Genomic DNA, 26687 nt, shown 5'->3' on the forward strand with positions numbered 1-26687 from the left:
GGGTGTCGGAAGACCCGGGAATCCAGGAGGAGAAAGAGGCAGATGTTCTGGCCTTTGTTTCCCTGGTAGCCTGGAGACGGATAATATTAGCATGGAGGGACTCAAAGCCCGGGAAGTCGGAGACCTGGCTATCGGACATGGCTAGCTTTCTCTGTTTTGAGAAAATCAAGTTCACATTGAGTGATGAAGTGTTGGCTAGTGTAGACTTGAGAGATGAACAGACACTTCCAACACTGCTGAAGGTTCAACTCAATTTTATTAACTATTTCTAACTAACTAACACACGATGACTGTGGGTCTAAATGATGCTAACTTAAACTAGAGACCTAAGCCTTGTCCGAACCAGTTGATTCTCTCAGCACATGTTGTGAGTCTGTGCTGGGCTGGATGAGTTCTTATTGCACTCAGAGGCAGCACCCAGAATGAGCGGGAACCGTGGTGCCCTCTGCCTTTATAGTGTGTATTCTAACTGGTGATTGGCTGCGGTGTTTGTACATGTTGATTGGTCCCTGTGTGTGTCCATCAGTGTGTGTCTGCACCATGATATACTGGTGTATATTATGACAAGTAGGTCACTGTTAGGGTTCGCCCGGAGGTGGCAACTATTCGCCGACTTCTTAGCGGAAAATTAATCATCAGCAGAAGGGCAGGGGGGAGGGGGGGTTAGTTTAGCTTAGAGAAGGGTGTTAATAAAGGTGGGACTTGTAAGGGAGGGAGACGGCTTTTGCACTATGTTTATAGTTTCATGTACATTGTTTTTTGTGTTGTTATAATACCAAAAAATACCTCAATACAATGTTTATTAAAAGAAAATAATTTTTTTAAATAGAATAACGGTAGTGGGTGTACCTTTAAGAAATGTTTTTTTTTAATAGAATAACTCTAGTGGATATACCTTTAAGAAATGGGTGTTTATTACTGCAGTGATGTCAGAGAGTGGGTGGAGCTGGGCTGCCTGTCTACTTTATTTTCGTTTTTGAGCAGGCTGCTATAGAGTGAGGTTTAGTTTTGTTTTCAGAGAGAAGAGCTGCAGTGAAATTCAGCAGATGTGCATGGATCTCTCTACAAGCTAAAGAGAGTTAATTTGGGTGATTTCAAAGGGATAACTGCTCTCATTTGAGAATTTAAACCTGGGCCGGGATTCTCCCCTACCCGGTGGGGCGGAGGGTCCAGGCGTGATGGAGTGGCGTGAACCACTCCAGCGTCGGGCCGCTCCAAAGATGCGGAAATCTCCGGATCTCTATTTCAAAAGGGTCTTTTGTTTTCTGGATGTTGTTTGGGAAATTATTAAGGATTACTTAGTGTTGTAGTCTTTGGGGGAGGTTGTATTTGAATTGATGGTTGCTAAAATGTTCACTGTATGTTTGAAAAAAGGTGAACTTGAGTTCATAGAATAAACATTGTTTTGCTTTAAAAAAAAAGATCTCATTGAACCTGTTTTCGGGAAATAAAATGGCAACAACGTGAGCTAATCTTACATTCTGAATCTGCATTATGTTTGAAGGGTTGTCTGGTCACTAGCTCAAACATTCGGCTCCTGACAAATGAAAGCTTCAACATCTGTTCTTGACCCCTTGAAATGAAAATGAAAACATGGACCTTTGCTGAATATTGATAATGTTTGGCCTTGTCTAAGGTTACCGGGTGGGGTTCTCCGAGCCCCGCGCCGGGCTGGAGAATTGCTGCAACCGCGCCACGCCGCCCCGACGCCGACATGCGATTCTCCGAAGAGCGGAGAGCCGACACCATTTGTGCTGGCGCATTTGGCATGGCGCCGGTCGTGGGCTGCTGTCCATGGCCAGGCCACTGATTCTCCGGTCTTGATGGGCTGAGCGGCCGCGCGGAACCGGCAGAGTCCCGCCAGCGCCGTCCGCACCTGCCCGCAGCTGGCGGGAACTCTGTGCGCAGGGTCGAGGGCGGCCTGTGTGGGGGGGGAGGGGGTTCCTTCACCGGAGGGGTGGGGGGCCTCCGATGGGGTCTGGCCTGCGATCGGGACCCAACGATCGGCGGGCCGGCTTCTCCAGCCCCGGCCCTATTTTGTTACGTGGCCGGCCCCTAAACCCCCGCGCCATGTTCCGTCGGCAAGTCCCCGTGCATGCGCGGTTTGGCGCGACGCCACTGCACATGTGCGGGTTGGCGCACGCCACTGCGCATGCACGGGTTGTTGCGGCACCCAGTTGGGGCCGGGAAGGGAGGCTGGAGCGGCGTGAACCGCTCCAGTGCTGTGCTCTTGGGGGCCAGAGTTGGTAGTGCCCGCACCCGTTTCGCGTTGTCGTGAAATGCGACGGCGTTCACGACGGCGTGGACACCCTGCCTCCATTTCGGAGAATCCCGCCCCCCCCCCATCTCTGGTTGAACATACTCCTGGAGGCTTTGGCACCTGACCAGCTGCCTCACCCAGTCATTTTCCCCCAGTTCCAATTCACAAATAAACAAAAATCTCCAAAGAAAAGGAAACATGCAATTTGATTTAAGTGCTCCCTGATTTTTCTCCTATAATTCCTTGTGATTACTTTAGAGGAAGCTTAGGAAATAGGAGCAGGAGGAGGCCATTCGACCCTTCGAGCTGGCTGTGTCATTCAACATGATCCTGGCTGATCCTCTCACTCAACGTCATACTCTCGCATTCTCTCCATGTTCCTGGACACGATTAGAGTTCTGAAATCTATCCACTTCCTTCTTAAATGTATTCAGTGGGTTGGCTTCCACAGCCTTCTGTGGTAGAGGATTCCACAGGTTCACCAACGTCTGAGTGATGAGGAATCTCCTCATCTCAGTCCTCAATGGTCAGCCCTAAATCCTGAGACAGTGACCCCTGATTCTTGATTCCCCCACCTCCCCACAGCCCCCATCGAGAGGAAGCAATACCCCTGCATCCCGTCTGTCCAACCCTGTCAACATTTTATATGTTTCAATTAGATTTCCCCCTCATTCTTCTAAATCCCAGTTAATACAGGCACGGACAACCCAATCTTGCTGCATAAGACAATCCAGCCATATCAGGAACCAGCCTGGTGTACCTTTGCTGCATTACCTCTGTTGGCATATATATCCTTTCTTAGATAAGGAAACCAAAACTACACACAATACTCCAGGTGTGGTTTCACCAAGGCCCTGTACAGCAAGAGTAAGACATTATTGCTCCTGTACTCAAATTCTCTTGATATGAAGGCCAACATACCATTGTTGTACCTGCATACTTGCTTTCAGCATCTGGTGTACTGGGACACCCAGGTCTCTTTATGCGTCAATATATTCTAATCTATCACCATTTAAATTATACTCTGCCATTTTGTTTCTCCATCACAAGTGGATAACATCACATAATCCACGATATGCTGCATATGCCATGGATTGTCCACTCACTCAACTTCTGTAAATCCCCTTGAAGGGACCCGGGTTCAATTCTGGCCTTGGGTGACTGACTGTGTGGAGTTTTCACGTTCTCCCCAGGCTGCGCTTATGCCTATCCTCTTCCCTTTGGCTGTTGGGGGGGCCCCTACCCATCTCGATGAGATAGAGGGGCAGCTGGAGTGAGATCCAGAAGCTCCCATCCTCTGGCTCTGATACTCATGGATTCCCACGCGTCTGCACCATGCAGATGAAGCGCTGCTCCTTGGGCCTCTGCCATGGATGTCATGAGCTGAGCCATGGAGTGGATATTCCCACCACAGAGTTCACGTCTGCCCCAACGTCTCCTCTGAGGGTGCAGTGTTCGCCTTGTTGCATTGGAGTGATGGCACCATCTCCTCAAACAGGTGAAGGGACTCCTCAGGTCGGCTTGGCGTCCGACGAGGGATGCTGTCATCTCTTTCTGATTCTCACTGCTCTGCCTTTGCAGTTCTACAGCTCAGGCACAACCTGAAGAGGTACACATCATCGGTCAGGGGCTCAGCAAAATGCCATAAGTGCCGTATCCCTGGGACATCCCTGCCTCAATCTGCTGTGAATCACCAGCTGTCAGCTGCTCACCAGTGAGTGACCCAGATGTCTGCTGTCCAGGTAATCACACCCAGGTGTGAGTATCTGCGCTGGTGGGTGACAGATGTGACGCCTTTTCTGCATCCAGGGAGATAATCACCTCTGGTGTTCTCTCCACAGATGAGATCATTATCACATTCAGCAGGCGCCTGATGTTCGGTGTTAGCTGCCCGCCCTTGAGAAAGCTCATTTTGTCTTCCGAGGCTTTCTGGCACACAGCTCTCCATCTCGCCAGGGCCTTTATCTCTGCATTAAGTAGTGAGATGGGCCTATAATAATAATAATATTCTTTAATAGTGTCTCAAGTAGGCTTACATTAATGCTGCTATGAGGTTACTGTGAAAGTAGCCTAGTCGCCACACTCCAGCGCCTGTCTGGGTACACTGAGAGATAATCCAGAATGTCCAATTCACCCCGCATTCCATCGGATCTTTATCCTTTTTGGGTATCAGTGATATTGAGGCTTAGGCCGGTGTCGTGGCAGGGTGCCCCTTCCCTGCAAGGCTGCAAACATCTGCCACAGGTATGGGGCCAGTGCTGGCGTGAATATTTTCTAGAAGCCTGCCGTAAATTCATCTGGCCCCGGCACCTTCCCCACCTGAAAGGAGTTTAGTTCTGTTTTTTCAAGTAATACTAATTTCCTTCAATTCCTCCTTCTCATTTCTGGGAAGCTATCTGTGTCTTCCTCTGTGAAGACCAAACTAAAGTAGTTGTTTAACTGCTTTGTCATTTCCTTGTTCTCTATTATAATCTCTCCTGTTTCAGACTGTAAGGGACCTAAATTTGTCATCACCAATCGTTTTCTTTTTATATACTTTAAGATGTTTTACAGTCCACTTTTATTTTACTTGCAAATTTACTCTCATGCTCTGTTTTTCCCCCCTCTTAACCAATCTTTGATGCTAATGGCATCCAGGCAATTGTACAAGGCCTCACCTGTATGTAGTGCCCAAGGTTTGTAGAGTGTTAAGATTGCTGAATCAAAGGTTTACTCTGCTCAAACGAAATACATGGTGGAAATTATTGCTCTGGACCCAGGAGGAGCTGCAATGTTCTCCTGACTCCAATTTTCACTCAATAACTCTCCCATTGCCTGCCCCCCCCCTCACCCACTCCATCCACAATCACTCCACACACCCCTACCATCACCCTCCACCCCTCACCACTCCCTCTCTCACTCTTCTTTCCATGGCAGGAGTGCAGTATTCTTTTCTTTAAAATAGCCGTCTCTTCGGGGAGTAATGACAGAAACTTGCATCTCAGCAAGTAAGTTGTGATGAGGACCAGGATCAAATTTCAGGCTGACCTCAGCCTTCTGGTTGAGTGGAATGTTCCATATTGTCCCCACTTCAGATGTGAAAATGGATTGAAAGGAATTTCTGGCATTAAGTCTGTGAGGACCAGTAGGTGTAAGGTCTGCTTTGTGACTTGAACTTGTTTAGTGTTTTCCAGTGACGGATGTATTGCGATCTGCTTTAGATTATAGTGTGGGACTCTGGTAAACAGCCAGAGCTGAACTCCAACTATCGAACCTCGGTGCTCAGTGCCTCTGGAAATCTTTGGATTTCCCCCATGTTTTCCCTCCCTTCAGTTTCTCTTCTAAAGGTCCTAATTGATCTTCTTGTGTGTTTCCACAAATGGCAGAAACCCTCCATGCAGGGACCATGAGGCATAGATAGTGATTGATCACCCTTTCCCATCCACATGTATGTCCTATCAGCGGTGATCAATGAGCTTGTGATTGTGACTCAGGGGGCGGGATTCTCTCACCCCGGGGCCCGGCGGGAGAATCGCCGGGACTGGCGCGAATTGCGCCACGCTGCCCTGTCGCCGGTCCGCTGATTCTCTGACCCCTATGGGGGCCTCCGCTGTGGCATGGCCCATGATCAGGGCCTACCGATTGGCGAGCCGGCCTCTCAGACTGGGGGCCTCTTTTGTTCCGCGCTGGCCCCTGTAGCCCTACGTCATGTTGCGTCGGGGCTGGTGCGGAGAAGGGAGCCACTGCGCAGGCGTGCATTGGCGCCGGCCCCACTGTGCACGCACAGACCCGCGGCCCCCATTTGACACCGGGGATTGGCAGCTGGAGCGGTGTGGGTCGCTCCAGTGCCGTGCTGGCTCCCTGTAGGGGTCAGAGTTGCTGATCCTGGGGCCACGTTGACGCCGTCGGGAAACACAATGGCATTTATGACCAACATTTAGCCTTCGGATCGATAATCCCGCCCAGGATCTTGGGTTGATTTCTTCCTTCAATCACAGCCTTTCAGCTGATACAGCACAAACTGGGAATCAAAGATTTTGTGTAGTTTCTCTGCAACTATTATCTCATAACACAATGTGCTACTGGCTGGTGAGTTTCCTCATGGACAGTGAGGAGTGTTTAGAATTTGTCCTACTTATCAGTGACCTCAATCAGTGTCAATGTGATTTGATTGCTGTTAAAATATTCTTTCTTAAATTTTAAAACTCGTATGTCAAATAGCTTGAGTTGAAGATTGCTGCTCTTATCAAATTATCTGCGGTTTGCCTATTTGCAACAGACAAGTTTGAACAGAAAAATGAAGGAGCCATCTATAATGAAAAGAGAGCTATTTTGGTCACATAGCACTGTGATATTACAAAGATAAATGAATCATTATATGCGTTCATAGAAAACCTTGAAGCCTTCCTTCCTTGTGAAAAATTACAATTATGAATCGTGCTATGAAGAGTTGTACTGTTTTCAGTGTGCTTCCAATAACTCAATTAATGTAGCCATGTATCGTGTGTGCACACTTTCTATCTCTATAATTAAGCACATTAAGAGCCGACAAATTTATATAATGCATAAATGCACATTAATATACAAGAGACTATCTGGAAACTATGGAATAGAGGGTCAATATTACTCTGCTTCAGCTACGGGACAGAAAATTGCATGATGGGGACCTGCAATTTAATAATATATTCCAAGCCTGTGCTGGGAGTGGAGATTTGGGAAATTGAACCTTGTATAGTTTACATTTTCATTTGAAACTCTTGAACTGTGTTCAGATAAAGCAGGAAACAACAGTGTGTGCTTTTTCTTTTTCTTTCAGAAGGCAAGGTTGAAGTGACAAAAGAAGGAGTTAAGCTATGCACCATGGGACCAGGCAAGGTGTTCGGTGAACTTGCCATTCTGTACAATTGCACCAGGACAGCCACAGTGAAAAGTAAGCTCCTCTTTGGTGCACAGTGTGCTGACTGTCTGATTGCATTATAATTGCATAGCTTTGCTAATTTCTTGTTCTGTGACCCAAGAAATATGTACCATGTGTAATGTTCAAAGCTGCATTTCACACAATTCTTCCCCAATCCTCAAGAACTGGATAGGTCATGTTTGATGTGCAATATATATTTTGTAATTATCCACTTGGACCTAATGTGAATTCATGGAGACAGTTAATTAGGCTTTCTGAGTTTTATTTGAGGCAGTGGGGTATGGATTTCCAAAGAACCATAACCTTAAGTCCTCCAATTTCAAATTAGAAGGATCATTTGTTCCACAAACCTTTAGTTTGAACGATTATTTGCAGCAATTGGCAAATTATACTGTGATTGCAGTCCTTAATAACATCCTCTTTAAATTGTAACTGCTGCACATTGTAGTTTTAATAGTAGTCATTTTTGATTTTGTTGTATAATTTACTAGATTTAATATGAAACAAAGACATTGCATGGTCTGTTTGGAAACACCACAATTTGAAAAACTTCTTTTTCTCTCAATTTTAATACAGTATTGTTGAAAACACACAGACACACCCAGCCATACAAACATACACACCACACACATACACACAATGTGATAAAAGTTTGCATTCAGGCTAATACAAAATAATTATTGTTATTTATTTATCTTCACTGCCATACAGTGTGAAGTACATGGGCACACTATTAAAAACAAAAACAACAACATCAGACAGTACATACAGAGGAATCACACTATGTTTCTAACAAATCTTCTAAAAGTCACAACGTTTTCAGCATTTGCAATAAAATCAGGCAAAGCATTCCAAGTATCAACAATTCAATGTGATTTTTTTTTTAACGAATATCAAGACATGAACCAAATTTCTCCAGTGTATACTGATGACCACGCAAAATACTATCATTGCGAGGAAATAACTGTTCAGACTTAGAGATAGTAAGGCCCTGTCTCAATTTATAGACTTGAACTAAATCAAAAGTCAATCTTCTCTAAAAATTGTAATCCAAGAATTCCTAAATGCTTCTTAGAAGATGTTCCCTTCATACTTCCATTTTCCTGCTAATGCGTCTTTGCACTCTCTCTATAAGTTTGTCTATCTCTGGGAAAGTGTGGATTCCAAACTGTGCATACTCCAGATGTAGGATTACTAGCTGCTTACAGAGTTTAAGATAAACATTAACATCCCAATACAAAAAGGATGCATTCAGCGTTTGTAGAAAATGTTCTGCTTGCTGTTCGGCCTGATCCACATGATTCGCAAACATCTAATTACTTGTAATAGTCACACCCAAATCCATTTCAATTGGTTCTACGTGCTGAAGGCTGGCCATCAACATGATACTGTGAATTAGGATTATTGTGACCAAAATGGAGAACTGAACACTTTGACACATTAAAGGTAAATTGTCACTCCTTGGACTATTGCTCATTAGTAGACGGTTCACGCTAGAGAAGTGAGCTCGAAAGCCCTTGATTATTTTTCTTAACTTCCAAATGGATTTTATTGTCATTCGCATATTTCAAAACTGCATTATGCTGAATCTGGCCATAAATGTCATTAATATAAGCCTTCACAAAAGGGGCCCGAAGACACTTCCTTGAGGGACTCCAAAAATCATACATGTTGGATTTGATCATCGCCCATTAACGGTGACCACTTCCACACGGTCGAACAAAAATTATTTTACCCACTGTTTACCTTTAATCCCCAATGCAGATAACCTAGTCAGTAGCTGCATATGTGACACTGAATTAAATGCTTTTAAAACTCCAAATAAATTAGGTCTCACCATTGGCCTTTATCGACTATAGCAGTCCTAAAAATTCAAGGTCTATTCCTTGCCTGACTACCTCATATAAAATTGAAAGTGGGCTTTTTATCAGCATTTCAATGTTCACCACAGAGTATTTTGGTATTTCCATCACAGAGTGAGCCTTAAAGGAATTGGCTATCAGCCTCGGCTGACATCAGGTGGAGGTAACAAACTTGACCTAATCCTCATCAACCTACCTGTCATCATTGTGATGAGAGATATGACCATGTACAGGAGGACTGTAAATCAAGCTACTTTTGGAGGCCGGCTTTCAGCCTTATTCGGGAGAAAAGAGGACCTACCAACATGTAAGAGGTCCAACAGTTGTCTGTCACCAGGGGTTGTAAACACATCCGTGCCACTCGTATCTATATCTTCAATATCACAAGTAGCAACTACGAGCAAATGACTGGCAGAGCCAACTATTCAGCTGCAGGCCAATCTTCTTTTGCATATATATGATGAATGATGATCCTCTGGATATTCAACCCTTGGACTTTTTGGTCAGTGCTACCTTCTCGCAATTGTTTGTTGCTTCACCTCCATCTCAAGTCATTGGGATGCCTGTTTCTACTCTAGTGCTTGGCAAGGGATGAGTGAGTGATACTGCTTCTTTTTTATTCTTTATTCGTTTATGGGATGTGGGCATCGCTGGTTGGGTCAGCATTTATTGCCCATCCATGAGGGCATTTAAGAGTCAACCACATTGCTGTGGATCTGGAGTCACATGTAGGCCAGACCGGGTAAGGATGACAGTTTTCCTCCCCTAAAGGACATTAGTGAACCAGATGAGTTTTTACGATAATTGACAATGGTGTCATGGTCATCGTTAGACTTTTTAAAATTCCAGATTTTATTCCACCAACTGCCTTGGTTGGATTCAAACCCAGGTCCTCAGAGCATTACCCAGGGTCTCTAGATTACTAGTCAAGTGACAATGCCACTTCACTACGCCTCCCTTGATCAAGTACATCTTCTTCACTCATGTTGGTATTCTTACAGAACTAGAAAAGAAGCATTAAAGAGTGTTGTTTGAAGGGCGAGTGTACTGGGCGGGATTCTCACAGCCCACGCCGGGCCGGAGAATCACCGGACGCGAATCGCGCGGTGCCCCCCCCCCACCCCCCCCCCACCCCCCCCCCCCCCCCCACCCCCCCCACCCCACCGACGATTCTCCACCCGGGATGGGCCGAGTGGCCGCAAGAAAAATCCAAGTCCCGGCGGCGCTGTCCACGTGTGGTTTTACCAGGCGGGACCTCAGCATGCATCCTTCCGGGAGTGGACTGGTGCGGGGAGGGGGGGTCCAACCCCCGGAGGGGGGGTGGGGGGGGGAGGGGGGAGGGGGGGCTCCGCTGTGGCCTGGCCCGCGATCGGAGCCTACTGATCTGTGGGCTGGCCTCTCGGGCTGGAGGCCGCTTTTGCTCCGCGACGGCCCCTGCCGCCCTACGCCATGTTGCGTTGGGGCTGGTGCGGAGAAGGAAGCCACCGCGCATGCGCGCAATCGTGCCGGTTGCACTGCGCATGCGTGCATGGGCGCCGGTTGCAGCGCACATGCGCAGACCCTCGCCGCCCATTTGACACTGGCATCGGTAGCTGGAATGGCGTGATTCACTCCAGTGCCGTGCTGGCCAACTGAGGGGCTTGGAATCGCTGCTCCTTGGGGCCTGTTGACGCCATCGTGAAACACGACGGCGTTTACGACGGCGTCAACACTTAGCCTCAGGACAGGGAATCCCATCCACTGTGTCTCGTTTACGCCCAAACCTCCCAGTCAAATTCTGAGGATCTGTTTGGAACATTGGGTCACGTGATTAATCACACATCTCATTTCCCTTGACTGGTTGCTGTAAAATTAACTGGAGAGAGAGATGAGGAGGGGGTTGAGAAGACTGGGTCTACACTGAGTTAATTGAAGTGTACAAAATTCTTCAATGACTTGACAGACTAGATGCAGGAAGGCTATTGCCCCTCGCAGGGATTCTAGAATCAGGGAACACAGTCTCAGAATAATAGATCGGGCATTTCGGACTGAGATGAGGAGGAATTTCTTCACTCAGAGCGTGGTGAATGTTTGGAATTCTCTTTCTATCTCAGAGGGCTGTAGAGGCTCAATCAATGAGTTTGTGCAAGGCAGATTGATAGATTTCTAGATATTAAAGATACCAAGGGATATGGGGATAATGTGGGAAAATGGTGTTGAAGGAGAAGAAGATCTGCCAAGATCTAGTTGAATGGCGGAGCAGGCTTAATCGCTAAGTGGCCTACTCCCACTCCTATGTTAACTGTAAACTCAGGCAATTAGTTGTTGAATGAATGCTTAAATATGTGTAATCGATGAATGGTTTAACTTTTGAGCTTGAATTTAAAAAAGACATACATAAATTCATAAAGTAGGAATTATGTGAGGTCGTAGATAGAATGGAAAGCATGACTGAGGATTGCTACCTTTGGACTCTGTATTGGATATGTTGACCACAGAATTTGTAGTCCGACCAGGTCTTAAACATAGCTGAAGTATGACTTGGCTCCAAGTCTTCATGATATAGAGACCAACATTTCATTAGTTCTTTTGATGCTCGATCGGTTGTTAATTTTGAGCCAGTGATTGTTAGACTTTTTACTATCCAAAAGTATTGAGGGACATGGGAGAAAGATATGGAACTGGGTTACTGATCAACCGGTAGGTAAAGGTATAGTCGCCATAGTCCCAGACAGCCTGCTTTCCCCTTTGAGGGGTAGGAGCTGACTGGTGGTGATTTAACCTGAGGATCACCACACCTCAGGCGAGAGGCACAGTTGAGGAGGCAAGGCCTTCATGAATAACCTCAGCTGGTACAGGAATTGAACCCGTGCTGCTTGCCTTGCTCTGAGTCACAAATTAGCTGTCGAGCTAATTGAACTTAACCGGCCTGATCAACCATGATCTCATTGAATGGCTGAACTGGCCAGAGGTACTGAATGCCCACTCCTGCCCTATATTCCTAAACACAGAGTGGAGAAAATTGAGATGACTATCCAGTGACACGGCTGGAATTTGTCCTTCAGCCTCCACTCAAATGCCTGTGGAAAGCTTCAGAATTGCTGACTTGTTAACTTGCATATTTTAAATTCTTTTATTGATTTGTATTATTTGTCCTTTTTTATTTTCTTGCTGTGTGTTGTGCTCACCATGTGTCTGTGTGAGTTTGTGTGTGCATTGTGTGCGGAATCTCCAATTGAGTTGGTTATCCTGAGGACCACCCACATTACGATAAACAATCCCTGTTGTGAATGTTGGTGGAGTGAAATGTTTGGAGAGATCAGCAGTTGAACCAGTGGATTTGCAGAGTTGGGGTGTTACACACATGAGGCAGTGGATTTTCACAATTTCCACTGTGGCTTTTGTTTTTTTTAATCCCCCCTATTGTATAAACTGGCAATCCGAGCTGATGTTGATCGGTTTGGTGCTTATTATCAGTTCTCTAGACAGTCTGAGACATTAAAAGTACCATTACACACAAGTTTTTTTGCGTAATACTGTGTCTGTATCAGTGCAAAATGTGCACAAAATCTCATTCGGATTCATACCGCCACAAAATGTATTCTACCAGAAGAAATCTCAAAGTCAAGATCATAACACTAGTGAACTTCAATCCAATGAGACTGCAGCATCTCAGTAAGACTGCTATAATTCCCATGATTGTGCCTTCAAAACTTGCGAGCGGGAAGAAAGCGGTTTAATGAAATGCTTGAAAAATAAACCTATTTTTACTGTCCACTGGAACTCATTCATGTTGCATACACAGAAATATTTAGAATATTTGCAACATTTGACCTTTTAGTAAGTTGTAATAGCAGGTTGGGGAATGGTTTTATTGCTCCCAAGAGTCACAGCAGATAACTTTCTCTACTGCCCAATAAGGGTTTAGCTGTCAAATTTTGAATGTCCTAAATTAAATTTAACACCTGGTTCATACCAATCTTGGTAGAGAAATGCCAAGCAAGTTGACAAATTGTGATCTCTGATCTATTTATCGAAATAGAGGGAAGGCCAGGTATAAAATGCTCTTGGTACCCTATCCCATGCTACCTCTCAGTGCTGCTATTAGTTGGGAGTCACTGACTGTCAAATCATCCCTATCTACAGGGGCTAAAACAATGGCTCAAATCTTTCTGGAAGAATAATTGAGTTCCTGAGGCATGTAGCTATTTATGATGGAATGACCAGCACTTTCAGGCAAAGACAGGATCTGCAGTGAGCTCTGAATCTCCAGAATCTAGTGGTTTCTCATCGCACACACAAATGGCATCTTGCCCTTGCTGTCGGGTTAGTTTTAAGAATTTGCTGGATTTCGACATTAATTTTCCATTGAACTCACTACAGAAAGCCAGGGCTGATGTTTAACATCATGACTGCCCTGTTAACTACATGATCATTATAAAGGCAATGCCTGTGAATCTCTTTGACCCAGAAAGGAACAAATTAAACCAGTGTCTCATTCTTGCAGACAGTAAACTGTTCGCAGGGATTTTGAAAATGTAAAAGTTTATATATTGTATTATTTATATATTGTTTACTTTGGTCAATTTTCCCTCCCTCTCTCAATCCATTATTTGTTTTCCTTTAGATGTTTCTCTCTCTTTATCTGATTTGACTCAAATTTATTTTCCTTGTTCCTCTGTTTCTGTCTCCATCTAGAAATTTTATTGGTTAGGGTGAAATATTATTGGTCTCCATCTAGAAATTTAATTGGTTAGGGTGAAATATTATTGGTCCCCCTCCTCCATTAATACAGGCCCCAAATGCCACTATGCTATTGTTTGGCTCGCACTTCTAGCATTTTACAGGGTAAAACGTTTAGGAGCTGAATTTCAACTAATGGCATGCACTATGAAGTGCCCAGTTCCAGCAAGATTTGATCCATTAGCTCATAAGTTTATAATTGTTCTTTGAACTAGTTGGGGAATTATCCTATGTCTGGTCATGAAATGCAAGCAACGTAGATGCTGGCACTGGAATGACCATCTGCATTGCTGACCATCTGCATTGATGAATACTGCAATGATCAACAGCTGAAGCTTTGGCAGATTTAAGAATGCTCTGGATCTGAGTCCCATCTTCGCAAGTTTCGGCCACTAATGTGGAGCATTGCTGGTGACACATGCAGGGCATAACGTTGGACACACCTAACTTGTCAGGCTCCAAAGCCTGCAGTAGGAAGGCGACAGTGCCACAGGTGAGCTCCATCTGCATTTCAATAGTTAAATTGAGTTACCCATTGCTGGACAAGGTTAAACTCAGCATACATTTGTCCCTTATAAAGTAATCAAATGACTTGCACAACAGACCTGGCCTACATTGGTCTCATTCATCAAACTAGATTGGTTGAATTTGCGGTGACAGTTTTTTGGCAGTGGTTGTTTATCTACCTCCACGTCAAGAATCTTGCACTTTTCCCCCCATGCTTGTTCAACCCCTCGTCAGCTTGCTCAGTGAGACTTTACTGAAGTCTTGATGATTGCTGATGCCTTGCATGTTGCAGCTGTGAAAGTTCTGTGAGTCCATAGTTGTACCTAGAGGAGTTACAGGAATCCACATATCAATCTAAATGCAAATATGAACAGAAAAGTGATGGGACTCCAAAGGCTCAGATGGTTTCTAACTACAGAAATATCATTCAGAATGTTGACACTTGTTAGTTATCTATTGCCTACCATATGCCTTAACTATCAGCCCACCTTGTCTGGATTATTTGATTAGTAGAGGCATAGAGTACAAGAACAAGGAGGTTATGCTGAATTTATACAAGACATGAATTATATCTCAGCTGGAATATTGTGTACAGTTCTGGGTGCCACACTATAGCAAGGATGTGAACGCATTGGAAAGAGTGCTGAAGAGGTTCACAATGGTTCTAGGGTTGAGAAACTTCAGTGATGGGGATAGATTGGAGAGGTTGGGACTATTCTCCTTGAGAGAAGAAAGCTGAGAGGAGTTTTGGCTGAGATGTTCAAAATCATGAGGGGGCTGGACAGAGTAGATAGGGAGAAATTGTTCCCTCATGAAAAAGGATCAAGAATGTGAGAGCACAGATTTAAAGTGATTTGCAAAAGAAGCAAACGTGACGTGAGTAAAAACTTTTTCACACAGTGAATGGTTCAGGTCTGGAATGCATTACCTGGAAGTGTGGTGGAGGCAAATTCAATCAAGGCATTCAAGAGGGCATTGGATGGTTATTTGAATAGAAACAATATGCAGGGGTACAGAGAAAATGCATGATGTGCGTTTTGAGAGCTGGTGCAGACAAGATGGACCTAATGGCCTCTTCCTGCTCTGTATCAATTCTCAGATTCTGCGATTTCAAGGTTTCGAACTCCTTTGCAACTGTGAAAAGTTTAAGAACCGATTAGAAGTGCCAGAGCAGAAGGCAGATGAAATATTGATTCATTTGTCGGGATCATTCCGTCAGGGGGCTGCTCCACAGTCCAGCCATCGGCTCCATAATCCATTTTGTCTGCTACACAACAGTGCCAGCTTGGGAGGTTTGATCATGCAAAGGATGGTAATCTTACCTGAGTTGCACACTTCTGATTTCACTCACTTGGCCCACAAAAACCCTACTTTAGTGGAGGCACCTGATGAATTAATTGGTCAGCTGCCTCTGCAAACTGTGCGTACGTGAACTCCAGCTCAGCTCCAGACCTACACATGGAAAGATAGAAAATGGTGTTTTTGGGAGAGGGACTGAGAATTTCTGGCCATTCTCAGATTTTCGCCACAATGGTAAGCCTCTCCATTATAGTGAAAATCTGGGCCTTTGATTTAGTTTTAAAACCACAACACTTTTTCACTCAAGGAGAGATCACAGATTCCCCCTTCCAGATCAGTTTATCAGAATTTTTACCTTTCCATCGCCCTTGTCAGACGAATGCCTTGTGCATGTTTGTATTGTATTATTTCCATCAGTTATATGGTGTGAAATCTATGCATGCGCTTCCCATTGTGAGTCTACGAGGCGTGCTTAAACTACTATACAATCCATGACTGTGTCTTCAGTCCTCTGTGACATGGAGGACAAGTTGATGTAGCCCTATGGAGATAGTTGTAGCATTGAGTGCCTGGCTGTAAGATTATGAGAAGTTCCAACAACATTAAGAGCCACGGTCCAACTGTGCAAGTCTGACTTTTGTGAGAAGGCATCTTGAAGAACATACAAAATGCTTCAATACCAATTTCTCACCTATATGGCAAATGTAGAGACTGCAGACTCTCATCCTAACCCGATATTTCCTTGTCTTCCCTCTTACCTGCACTGGTTGCTTTTTAATTTTGGAAAACTTGGTTTACGTTCCTCAAACTCATGACTCACACTCTGTCCTCCAGCTAGATAGACTGCTTGATGTAATTAACTGTGAAGTACCTGACCTGTGATGCCACTTGCTCTGGCCTGTTTACTTTCAGAAGAAGCTGGAAGAAGAGAAATGAAGGAGGACTTACAACACTTCCCAAAGTGCCTTCAAAGTGAAATAGGATTGACAAACATAGAGGCTAAACTAAGGATTAAGAAAGTGTGTCAGTGTGAGATGGATAACCTTAAATGGGGGAATAATTACCCTCTGGTGGCACCTCATTTCAAGCTTTTTCTTGCCAATCTCATTCACAGACCTGTAACCAAAAAAAACAATGGGCAGGATTCTCCAATAATGGGGCTGTATACCCACGCCCGCAAGAAAACGTGCGCAAATCACTCCGGACATTTTTCTAGAAAGTCCGGAGTGATTCTCCGCTTTTAAGGTGGCTAGCAGAGCCCCGGAGTGCTCCACACAACTCCGGCTGCCGATAAGGGGCCATGGGTCCGGGCATGCGTGTGGCGGCTGCCTGCGGCGCCAGCATGGCGGACCCACACAGCGGGCTGGCGCTGAAGAAGTAGGCTCCCCCAGATCACGCGCGCGCTGATCGGTGGCTCCCGATCGCGGGCCTGGCCGTCGTGGAGGCCCCCACCGGTGACAGATTCCCCGTCCCCCACCAGGGCGGCCACTGTAGCCGCGACTCCGAGCTCCCGCTGGGCGGAACCATATGTGAACCAAGCCGGCGGGAACTCGGCCGGTCGTACGCGGAGAATCGCCACGGTGGCCTCTTTCATCAGCTCCCAACCAGCGCCACATCAACCGCGCGCAACTGGCGGTGATTCTCCAGTCGTCGGAGAATCGTGGGAAGACGTCGGATCCGATGGCCTGTCTGACGTCCCATACTGTGCCCGTGCACCGCGTGCAATTGCGGCACGGAGGCTCGGAGAATCCTGGCCCATGTTATTTCCGAGGGTGGACTGCTTGAACTGACTGGGCACATGCCTGGGTTGGTCCCGGCTTTGTGTAGTGTCTTAATCTGTAAGCAGAGCACATTTAGGAAGATGTTAACAATTAACTAAGCCCACTATGTCATAACCGACTGCCCAGTACTGCATCATTCTGTGTTCCTAGCCATTACAAACCAACTAGACTGGTAGTTCCACTCATTAAAGGTTGAACTTTGCACAGCTGCGAGTAAATGATTATTGTGCCCAACTGCAATTATGCTCGACAATTATATGTAAACAAGTTAAAAGTTATCTTTGTACTTAAAGGAGTGGCCATTTATATTGGGTCCATGTCTTCTATATCTACAGAGTAAGCATGTTGCCAAGTTGGGTACATCTACCTTAGCATTCCCTTGATTGCATTGAGCTTCTTTCATATTTATTGGCTGCCACAATAGACCTTTAAGATGGTATTCGCCCACTTGGCTACTTACATCATGCAGAGTGGCTACTTACATCATGCAGAGTGGCTACTTACATCATGCAGAGTGGAACTTCATTCACATCGATGCATATTATTTGGTTGCCGTGCTCATTCACTTGCACCTCCTTCGGTAAGATCTTCAAGCAGTTATTGCTTTTAGGCGGAGCTTTTATTTAAAAAAAAATTATGTTCATACTTCCTTGCAGCATAAGGCAGAAAAACAATGAACCCCATTTAAAAATGAAACCTTTGTGAGCTTCCCTCCCTTTAATAACCCAATCAATTTGGCAGATCTGAGCTACCCAAAGGGCAGGCCTGTGTCCAGAAATGTGTACAAGGGAAAATATTGAAGCTGGGTGAGGCTGTCTATCCTCACTGATGGTGTGGGTGGACCTGCACTGGAGGGAAAACTGATTTTGATATTTCCATTACATTAGGATAATTATGTTCAGTGAACCTCGCCTCATAACCATTGAACATAATTATGTTGTTCGTTTACTTGGAAGTATTGTGAACTGTGAGGAGGATATTGACAGACTTTGGGAGGACATCGGCAGGTCGGTGGAATGGGCAGACACATGGCAGATGGAATTTAATGCAGAGAATTGTGAAGTGATACATTTTGGTCGGAAGAATGAGGAGAGACAATGGGCAGCATTCTCCCATCCCCCAGTCGCGTGTTTGTGGGCGGCGTGTCATTCGCTGGTGGTGGGATTCTATCTTCCCGCCGCGGCTTGTCAATGGAATTTCCCATTGAACCACCCCATGCCGCCGGAAAACCCAGCAGTATAGCAGGGCTATACTGCCGGCGGGAAAGGTAAATCACAAAGAGAATTCCGGCCATGTAAAGCTCAATTGTACAGTTCGAAAAGGGACTCCAGTACAAAGGCGCCTGGGTGTATATATGCATAAACTATTGAAGGTGTTGGGGATCCTGGACTTGCTAAACAGAAGCATAGAATACAGAACCAAGGAAGTTATGATGAATCTTTACTTTAAAAAATCTGATTCGGCCTCAACTTGAGTATTGGGTGCATGTGCCCACCATTGGCTGATGGTGGGATTTTCAAGTCCTTCCACTGTGTTCACATCCTCTGCTGCTGGGGAATATGTGGCGGCAGGTGTGTGTAGGGGGCCGGGGGTGGGGGGGGGGGGGGGGGGGGGGGGGGCGTGGGCGTGGTCACCATCTGCAGGATGAGAGGCTATCACCGGTAAGAACGGTCAGAAAATCCCACCTATTGTGTCCAATTCCGGGCACCACACTTTATGTGAAGGCTTCTGAGGCGATGCCAAGAATATTTGCAAGAATGGATCCAGGGATGAGAAAATTTTAGTGACATGGACTGGTTAGAGAAACCATGTTGTTCTCCTTATAAGGTTGAGAGGAATTTTGATGGAGGGATTAAAAGTCATGAGTGTTCTGGATAGAGTAGATATGGTGAGAAATTATTCCCATTGCAGAAGTATTGACAACCAAAGGGTAGATTTAAGGTGATTGACAGAAGAACCGATTGCGACATGAGGGAAAACTTAATTAAGTGGTGAGTGGTTAGAACCTGGAGTGCACTGAAGGAAGAGTCAATGGTGGCTTTCATAAGGGAATTGGAGAAGATTCTGAAGATAAATTATTTGCAGGCTCCCATGAACTTGCAATAGAATGGGGCTAATTGATTTGCTTTTGCAGAGAGCTGGCAGGTGCCAAATGGCCACGTTCTGTGCTGTAACCATTTTATGATTCCTTCAGAGGAATTAACAATGATTTGTTATTGAAAGGAATTCAGCGACTGAAGGGGGAAAAGTTTCTGTATGGAACAGAAGTGGTTAGCTCTGATGAAAGCTATTCGCTAAACTGTTAACTCTGTTTCTCTGCCGAAGGATGCTCCCTCACCTGCTGAGTCTTTCCAGCATTTTCTGATTTTATTTCATATTTACACTATTAGTCAAAATAAACAAATGTTTTTGAAAATGGACTTAAAACCAATGTCCGTTTCCGAAATTCATAAATATGTCAAAGCCATTGAACACACATTCTCTGGGACACCAATGTCAATAAACCCTGCAGTGAAGAATCCATTAATGTTTTGTAAGGCAGCCAAGCCATCAAATTTCCTAGAACAGCTGTGTAAACAAACCCTGTAGTACAGAATCCATTTGTGCCTTTGAAGACAGCCAAAAGCTCAGGCATCTGTCAAGCCTTTCAAACAGACTAAAAGGCACCTGAGCTGTTTTGAAAAGAATAAATGAAAGCATGGGGAGAGTTGAAACAAATTGGCCACGTTTCTCCGACCCCACGACGGGTCGGAGAATCGCCGGGGGGAGAAGGGTGTTGCGAGAATCGCGCCATGCCGCCGGCTTGCCAATTCTCCGGCGCTAGCCGTGGCGCACCGGCTTTTGGGCACCGGAGCTGCGAACACCACTCCGGCGTCATGCTATTTCCCTAGGAAGGGGTGGATGCCTGACAGTTAAGGCCAGTTGACTGAGTGGCTTGCGCCACTTTTCACGCCGGCATCAGAACTTGGCCGCAGGATTGGAGAATCCTGGCCATTATCTCTGCACCACACACTGAGCTATCCTTTCAATGTTAGCACTTTATCCAAGGGATAATCTATTGCCATTGTCACAGAGTCATACAGCACAGATACAGGCCCTTTGCTCCATTATGCCAACCATCAAATAACAATCACCAGCACTTAGTCCATAACGTACTATGCCTTGGTAATTTAAGTGCTTGTCCAGATGCTTCATAACTGTTGTGATGTAGTTGGTTCCATATTTCCACCACCCTCTGGGTGAAAAAATGTTTCCTCAGGTCCCCTCTAAATCATGTACTCCTCACCTTAAACCTATGCGCACTGGTCCAAAACACATCTGTCATGGGGAAATTATTCTTACAATCTATCCTATCTGTGCCTCTCAAAGTTTTATCTCCCCTCAGTCTCCACTGCTCCAGGGAAAACAAACCCAGCCTATCCATTCTCTCCGCAGAGCTGAAACTTTCCATTCCAGGCATCATCCTGCTGAATCTCCTTGGCGCCTCCTACAGTACAATCACATTCTTTCGATAGTGTGTTGACCAGAACTGCACACAATATTCCATCTGCGGCCTAACCATTGTTTTATAAAGTTGTTCCAAGATCCCCCTGCTGCTATATTCTATGCCTGGCTAATGAAGGCAAGCATTCTTTACGCCTTCTTCACAATCCTATCTACCTGAGCTGCCACCTTCAGGGACTTGTACAGCAAGGTCCCTTTGTTCCTCAATGCTCCCTAAGAATCTACCATTCATTGTTATGTTCTACCCCTATTAGACCTCCCAAAATGCATCACCTCACACTTATCAGGATTAAATTCCATCTACAACTGCTCTGCCCAACTTTGCAGCTGATCAATATCAGTCTGTAACCCAAGATTATCCTCCTCACTATCAACAACACCACCGACTTTTGTGTCATCTGCAAACTTACTAATTATACCTTCTACATTCGCATTCAAGTCCTTAACAAACACAAGGATCCCAGGACCAATCCTGGGGGTACACTGCTGGTCACATCCTTCTGATCACAAAAGCAATCCTCCACCATTACCCATTGCCTCCCATTAACAAGCCAATTTTGGATCCAAGTTGCTAACTTGCCTTGGATTCCATCGGCTCTAAAGACTGTTGCACTTTTTTAAATGTTCACTTGACAAATTAGCCAGTTGTCAGAAGTAACAACCTGGCAAACATTATTCAATGAGTATATGCCTCTTCCAATTACAGCATTGTCATCAGTCGTTACAATTGCCGATACAACAGCACTATATGCTGAAATGTAATGGGGGCAACACCATTTTTTCTTACGTTTAACATCCCTCCAGCCTCCATTCTGCAGGCGCGTTTCAGGAAGACTTCCAAAATGCAGTCACCTTGCTGAAAATCTCACAAGCTCTGAAATGCCCACTTCCAGAAGATTGCTGGCAACTTCTAAACAGTAAAATGTGGGGTTTTCGACCCACACCCACTCCCACTCTGTTGACAATAGTCAGAGATGAAAATGGAAGTGAGTTTTAGCCTTTGCTGTGTAGTGGCCATCTTATTTCTTTTGTAAGAGGCACGAAGAGTTGATACCAAGTTGGTCACAAACAAAAACGTACTTTATATTACACTTTACTATTATGTACAATTCTAGCATTGGACCTTCTCTGATTGGTGCCTTACTGGCCAACTCCATTTATACAAAGAAAGTTTTGCGAAGGATCCCCCACCCTCTTATCAGGGAAGCTCGTATTCTGTAAGATCCTCTGGGTAGTTAATCATCCCTACCCTTAGGGTGGCACGGTGGTGCAGTGGTTAGCACTGCTGCCTCACGGCACTGAGTTCCCAGGTTCGATCCCGGCCCTGGGTCACAGTCCGTGTGGAGTTTGCATATTCTCCCCATGTCTGGGTGGGTCTCATGCCCACAAACCCCAAACTGTGCAAGACAGGTGGGTTGGCCACGCTAAATTGCCCCTTAATTGGAAAAAAAAAATTAGATATGCTAAATTTATCATTAAAAAATCATCCCTACCCCATAAGACACGTGCGGGTTGTAACAATTACCAATCCCTGACTCCAATCACGAAATGGGCCAGTTAAATCTTTCCTTAGGCCTCTGCATCTTGATGCAGTGATAGTTAAAGTAAACTGCATGAAGTTTCGGGCTGTAATTTGGCTGCTGAGCTGATGCTAGTGCTGGGAATAAAATTCTAGTAATGAGCTTTCTTGGGGAAGAAGAAAAATTAGGTTGTTGTTTTTTTATTTTTGTGTCTTGTCAATGTGTTGCATGGAGATTTCAGAAATTCGAGAAGAAATGGGCGATCCCATAGCAACATCCCCTGTGTGTTCATCAAGCAAGTCACTGAGCTAAAGCAGCTCCTAATGAGGCAAAGTAGAAAAGCGTCCTCGGCTCACCTTCAATTATCAGAATTTTAAAATTATTCTGAGCGATTGTACGGGTTAGTCTAATCTGAAACCAAATCCAAAAGAGCTGATGCATTTTTAAGGTGTTTCTATCCATAGAAGATTGCACATTGTTGCTGCAAAATAATTAAAACCTTCGTTAATATAGAATAGGATTTCTGTCAGTTCATTTGGTGCTGGGCACTGCGCCTGTCCTCAAAATAATGGGACATAATGTGCAGTAAGGTTAGGTGCTTTTGGTAATTTGCATGAAGATATATTATGGTTGTATGATTAATGATTACAGAAGCATCCTTTGTTTTGCCGACAATTTTAGCCTTATGTATGCAGGTTTCAGTTACCAGTGTTTTTGTTCTTTCGATTTTGACCAGATAATTATTAAAGTTGATGATGGCCTGGGTTTAGTGGTATTTGATCAATATTCTTTTCAGATTTAATAACATCAGTGCCTCATGATTGTCCTTTCACGGCTTAAACAATTTTTTAATCTCATCACCTTCTATCACCTTGTTCATCAATCTTTAAGTGATTCTGGGGGACTTTGTACCAGTTAGAAATCCCCATTCTCTGCCTTCAGTCTGGTGGCTGTCCATTATTTAGAGCTCCCCCTGCTATTTACAGTATTCTACATCAGAATCACCCCCATTTGGAGTGTTACCATTCTATAAAATGTTGGCCTGCGATTTAGTGTTCTTTAAACAAGATGTAATAACCATAAGTTCTTCTGTTGATTATGGGTTGGATTCTCCATTGCCCGAGGTCGGTATCAGGTTTCCCCGATCGAGTGGAGAATGGAGCATTGGCCGGAAAACAGGATCGGCTCTGGGCGGCAAACATGTTGCGATGTGCTGACCCCGCGGTGGCAGCAGCGTGCTACACGCCCTGTTGGTGGCACCATACAAAACCATGAATTGCATGCATTTTAATCTGATTAACAGTATAGAAGCCTGATTCTCAGCACAGGGTGACCCAAGCCTTGGACTTTCTGACACATAGCTCTGACTTCTTGCCCCAGGCCTTCCACCACAGCTGCCACCCTTTCAGGGTTAGCCTGAATGCCACACATTGTTGGGACCATCTCCTGTGCGTGAGGGGGAGTGGACTCCTCCAGCTGTACTTGAAGGTGCTGGAAAGTTGCTGACACGCCCTCCTGTGGATTCTGTCTCTGCTTCTGCATCTGCACCAGTGATGGGACCCACGGGAGTCCCTGCCTCCACCTGATGTGCTGCAGCATGTACATGGCGCTTACCAGAGGGTGACCCAGGAGCCTGGTTGCTAACATTACTCACTGAGGTGATAGTCTCGGTAGACGGGCAGCACGGAAGCACAAGTGATTAGCACTGTGGCTTCACAGCACCAGGGTCCCAGGTTCGATTCCCTGCTGGGACACTGTCTGTGCGGAGTCTGCACGTTCTCCCCGTGTCTGTGTGGGTTTCCTCTGGGTGCTCCGGTTTCCTCCCACAGTCTAAAGACGTGCAGATTAGGTGGATTGGCCATGATAAATTGCCCTTAGTAACCAAAAAAGGGGCTATTGGTTTACGGGGATAGGGTGGAGGTAAGGGCTTAAGTGGGTCAGTGCAGACTCGATGGGCCGAATGGCCTCCTTCTGCAGTGTATGTTCTCTTCTATGTTTATCACAGAATCCATACAGTGCAGAAGGAGGCAACCCGGCCCACTGAGTCTGCACTGGCCCCTGGAAAGATGATGCGCACGCTTCCACCCAATTCCCATAACCCAGTAACCCCACCTAATCTTTTTGACACGGCCAATCCTACTAACCTGCACATCTTTGGACTGCAGAAGAAACCGGAGCACCCCAAGGAAACCCATGCAGACACGGGGAGAAAGTGCAAACTCCACACAAGTCACCTGAGGCCGGAATTGAATCTGGGTCCCTGGAGATGTGAGGCAGCAGTGCTAACCACTGGGCAAACCTTTCCGCCCGTAATGTTGGACGGTGCAGGTGAAAGCAGTGCCAAGATGTTGCTATCATCCCTAGATTGGTGCTCTGGGGGACTGGAGGATAGCCAATGTGGTACCACTATTCAAGAAGCGAGGAAGGGATAAACCTGGAAACTACAGGCCAGTCAGTCTAACCTCAGTGGTGGGGAAATTATTGGAAGCAATTCTGAGAGGCAGAATGAATCTGCATTTGGAAAGGCAGGGATGAATCAAGAACAGTCAGCATGGTTTTGTTATTGGAAGGTCATGCCTGACCATTTTGATTAAAAATTTTCAATGAAGTGACCAGGTGTATAGCTGAGGGCAATGCATTTGCCATAGTCTCCTTGGACTTCAGCAAGGCTTTTGATAAGGTCCCACATGGGAGACTGATAGCGAAGGCAGGAACCCATGGGATCCAAGGATATTTGGCAAATTGGATCTAGAATTGGCTGAGTGGCAGGAAGCAAAGGATGATGGTCGAGGGGTGCTTTTCTGACTGGAAGCTTGTGTCCAGTGCCCCCCCCCCCCCCCTCCCCCCCTCCAAGGGATCAGTTGGGGGCCTTTGCTGTTTGTGGTTTATATAAATGATTTGGACTTCTATGAAGGAGGGTTGATCAGTAGGCTCGCAGATGATACGAAAATTGGTGGGTGGTAAATAGTGAGGAGGATAGCCTTAGATTACAGGAGGATCTAGACATCCTGGTCAGATGGGCTGATCAGTGGCAAATGAAATTCAATCTGGAAAAGTGTTGGGGCGATGTAGTTAGGCAGGACAAACTAGGCAAGATGAACAGCAGAACCCTGGGAAGCATCATGATTAGAAGGATCTTGGTGTGCATGTACACCGGCCCCTTAAGGTGGCCAGAGCAGGTGGATGCAGTCGCTAAGAAGACATAAGGTACTCTTGCCTTTATTAGCCAAGGCATAGAGTGTAAGTGCAGTGAGGTTATGGTGGAACTGTATAAAATGTAGGTTTGACCACAGCTAGAGTATTGTGTGTAGTTTTGGGTTCCACATTATAGGGGGTATGTGATCGCACTTGAAAGGGTCTAGAGGAGATTTACCATGTTTCCTGGGCTGGAGAGTCTTAATTATGAAGAGATTGGATAGACTGGGGTTCTTTTCCTTGGAGTTGAGGGGGGATGTGATTGAGGTGTATAAAATTAGGAGGGACATGGACAGAGTAGACAGGAAGAAGCTTTTCCCCTTGGTGGAGAGATCAATGACCAGGGGGCATAGATTTAAGGTGAGGGACAGGAGGGTTAGAGGAGATATATGGGTTAGGTGGATTGGCCATGCTAAATTGCCCGTAGTGTCCTTAAAAAGTAAGGTTAAGGGGGGGGGGGGGTTGTTGGGTTACGAGTATAGGGTGGATACGTGGGTTTAAGTGAACATAGAAGTTATCATTGCTCGGCACAACATCGAGGGCCGAAGGGCCTGTTCTGTGCTGTACTGTTCTATGTTCTATATGAGGAAAACCTTTCTCACCCAGAGGGTGGTGGGAGTCTGGAACTAACTGCCTGAAAGGGTGGTGGAGGCAGAGACCCTCGTAATAATTAAGAAGTATTTAGATATGCACTTAGCTATGCAAAGGCATATATGGCTATGGATCAAGTGCTGGAAAATGGGATAAGAATAGTTAGGTGGTTGTTTTTGACCAGGAGCGGTGATGGGCCAAAGGGCCTTTTCTGTGCTGTATAACTATGAGTCGGTTAGTTTTGCTTTTTACTTCTGCATTTAACCAATTATTCTGATTTATCAGAACCTCATATACTTGTTCAAGGCATTTTCCACCATAGTCATTAAATACATGCTTTGCATTGGGAGAGTAAGATCACACTTATGCTGGAGTAAGCATTTTGAAATTGACTGAATATACATCTGAATTCAGATGTGAGAATGCAATTAGGGTCTTTAATTTTCCTGTGATCTGTGATAATGGGCGATCCAAGCGGCAGGTACGGAAAGATTATAACCGTTCCTGTTTTATCTTCCATGGGCAAGTATTACTGATGTGAAAAGACAG

At 45.4% G+C, this 26687-nt stretch overlaps 1 protein-coding gene across 4 annotated transcripts in view; it reads left to right on the forward strand.

Annotated features, from left to right (window-relative positions):
• prkg1b (protein kinase cGMP-dependent 1b) overlaps positions 1-26687 on the forward strand; it is a 977647-nt gene that overhangs the window by 349509 nt on the left and 601451 nt on the right. For all 4 annotated transcript variants that reach the window (XM_038822053.1, XM_038822054.1, XM_038822051.1 and 1 more), the window contains exon 3: positions 7056-7169. In XM_038822053.1, the coding sequence (XP_038677981.1) occupies positions 7056-7169 (114 nt within the window). The remainder of the gene's footprint in view (positions 1-7055; positions 7170-26687) is intronic.

This window comes from Scyliorhinus canicula, chromosome 16 (assembly GCF_902713615.1).
Source record: "Scyliorhinus canicula chromosome 16, sScyCan1.1, whole genome shotgun sequence".
In the NCBI taxonomy this organism is placed as follows: Eukaryota; Metazoa; Chordata; class Chondrichthyes; order Carcharhiniformes; family Scyliorhinidae; genus Scyliorhinus; species Scyliorhinus canicula.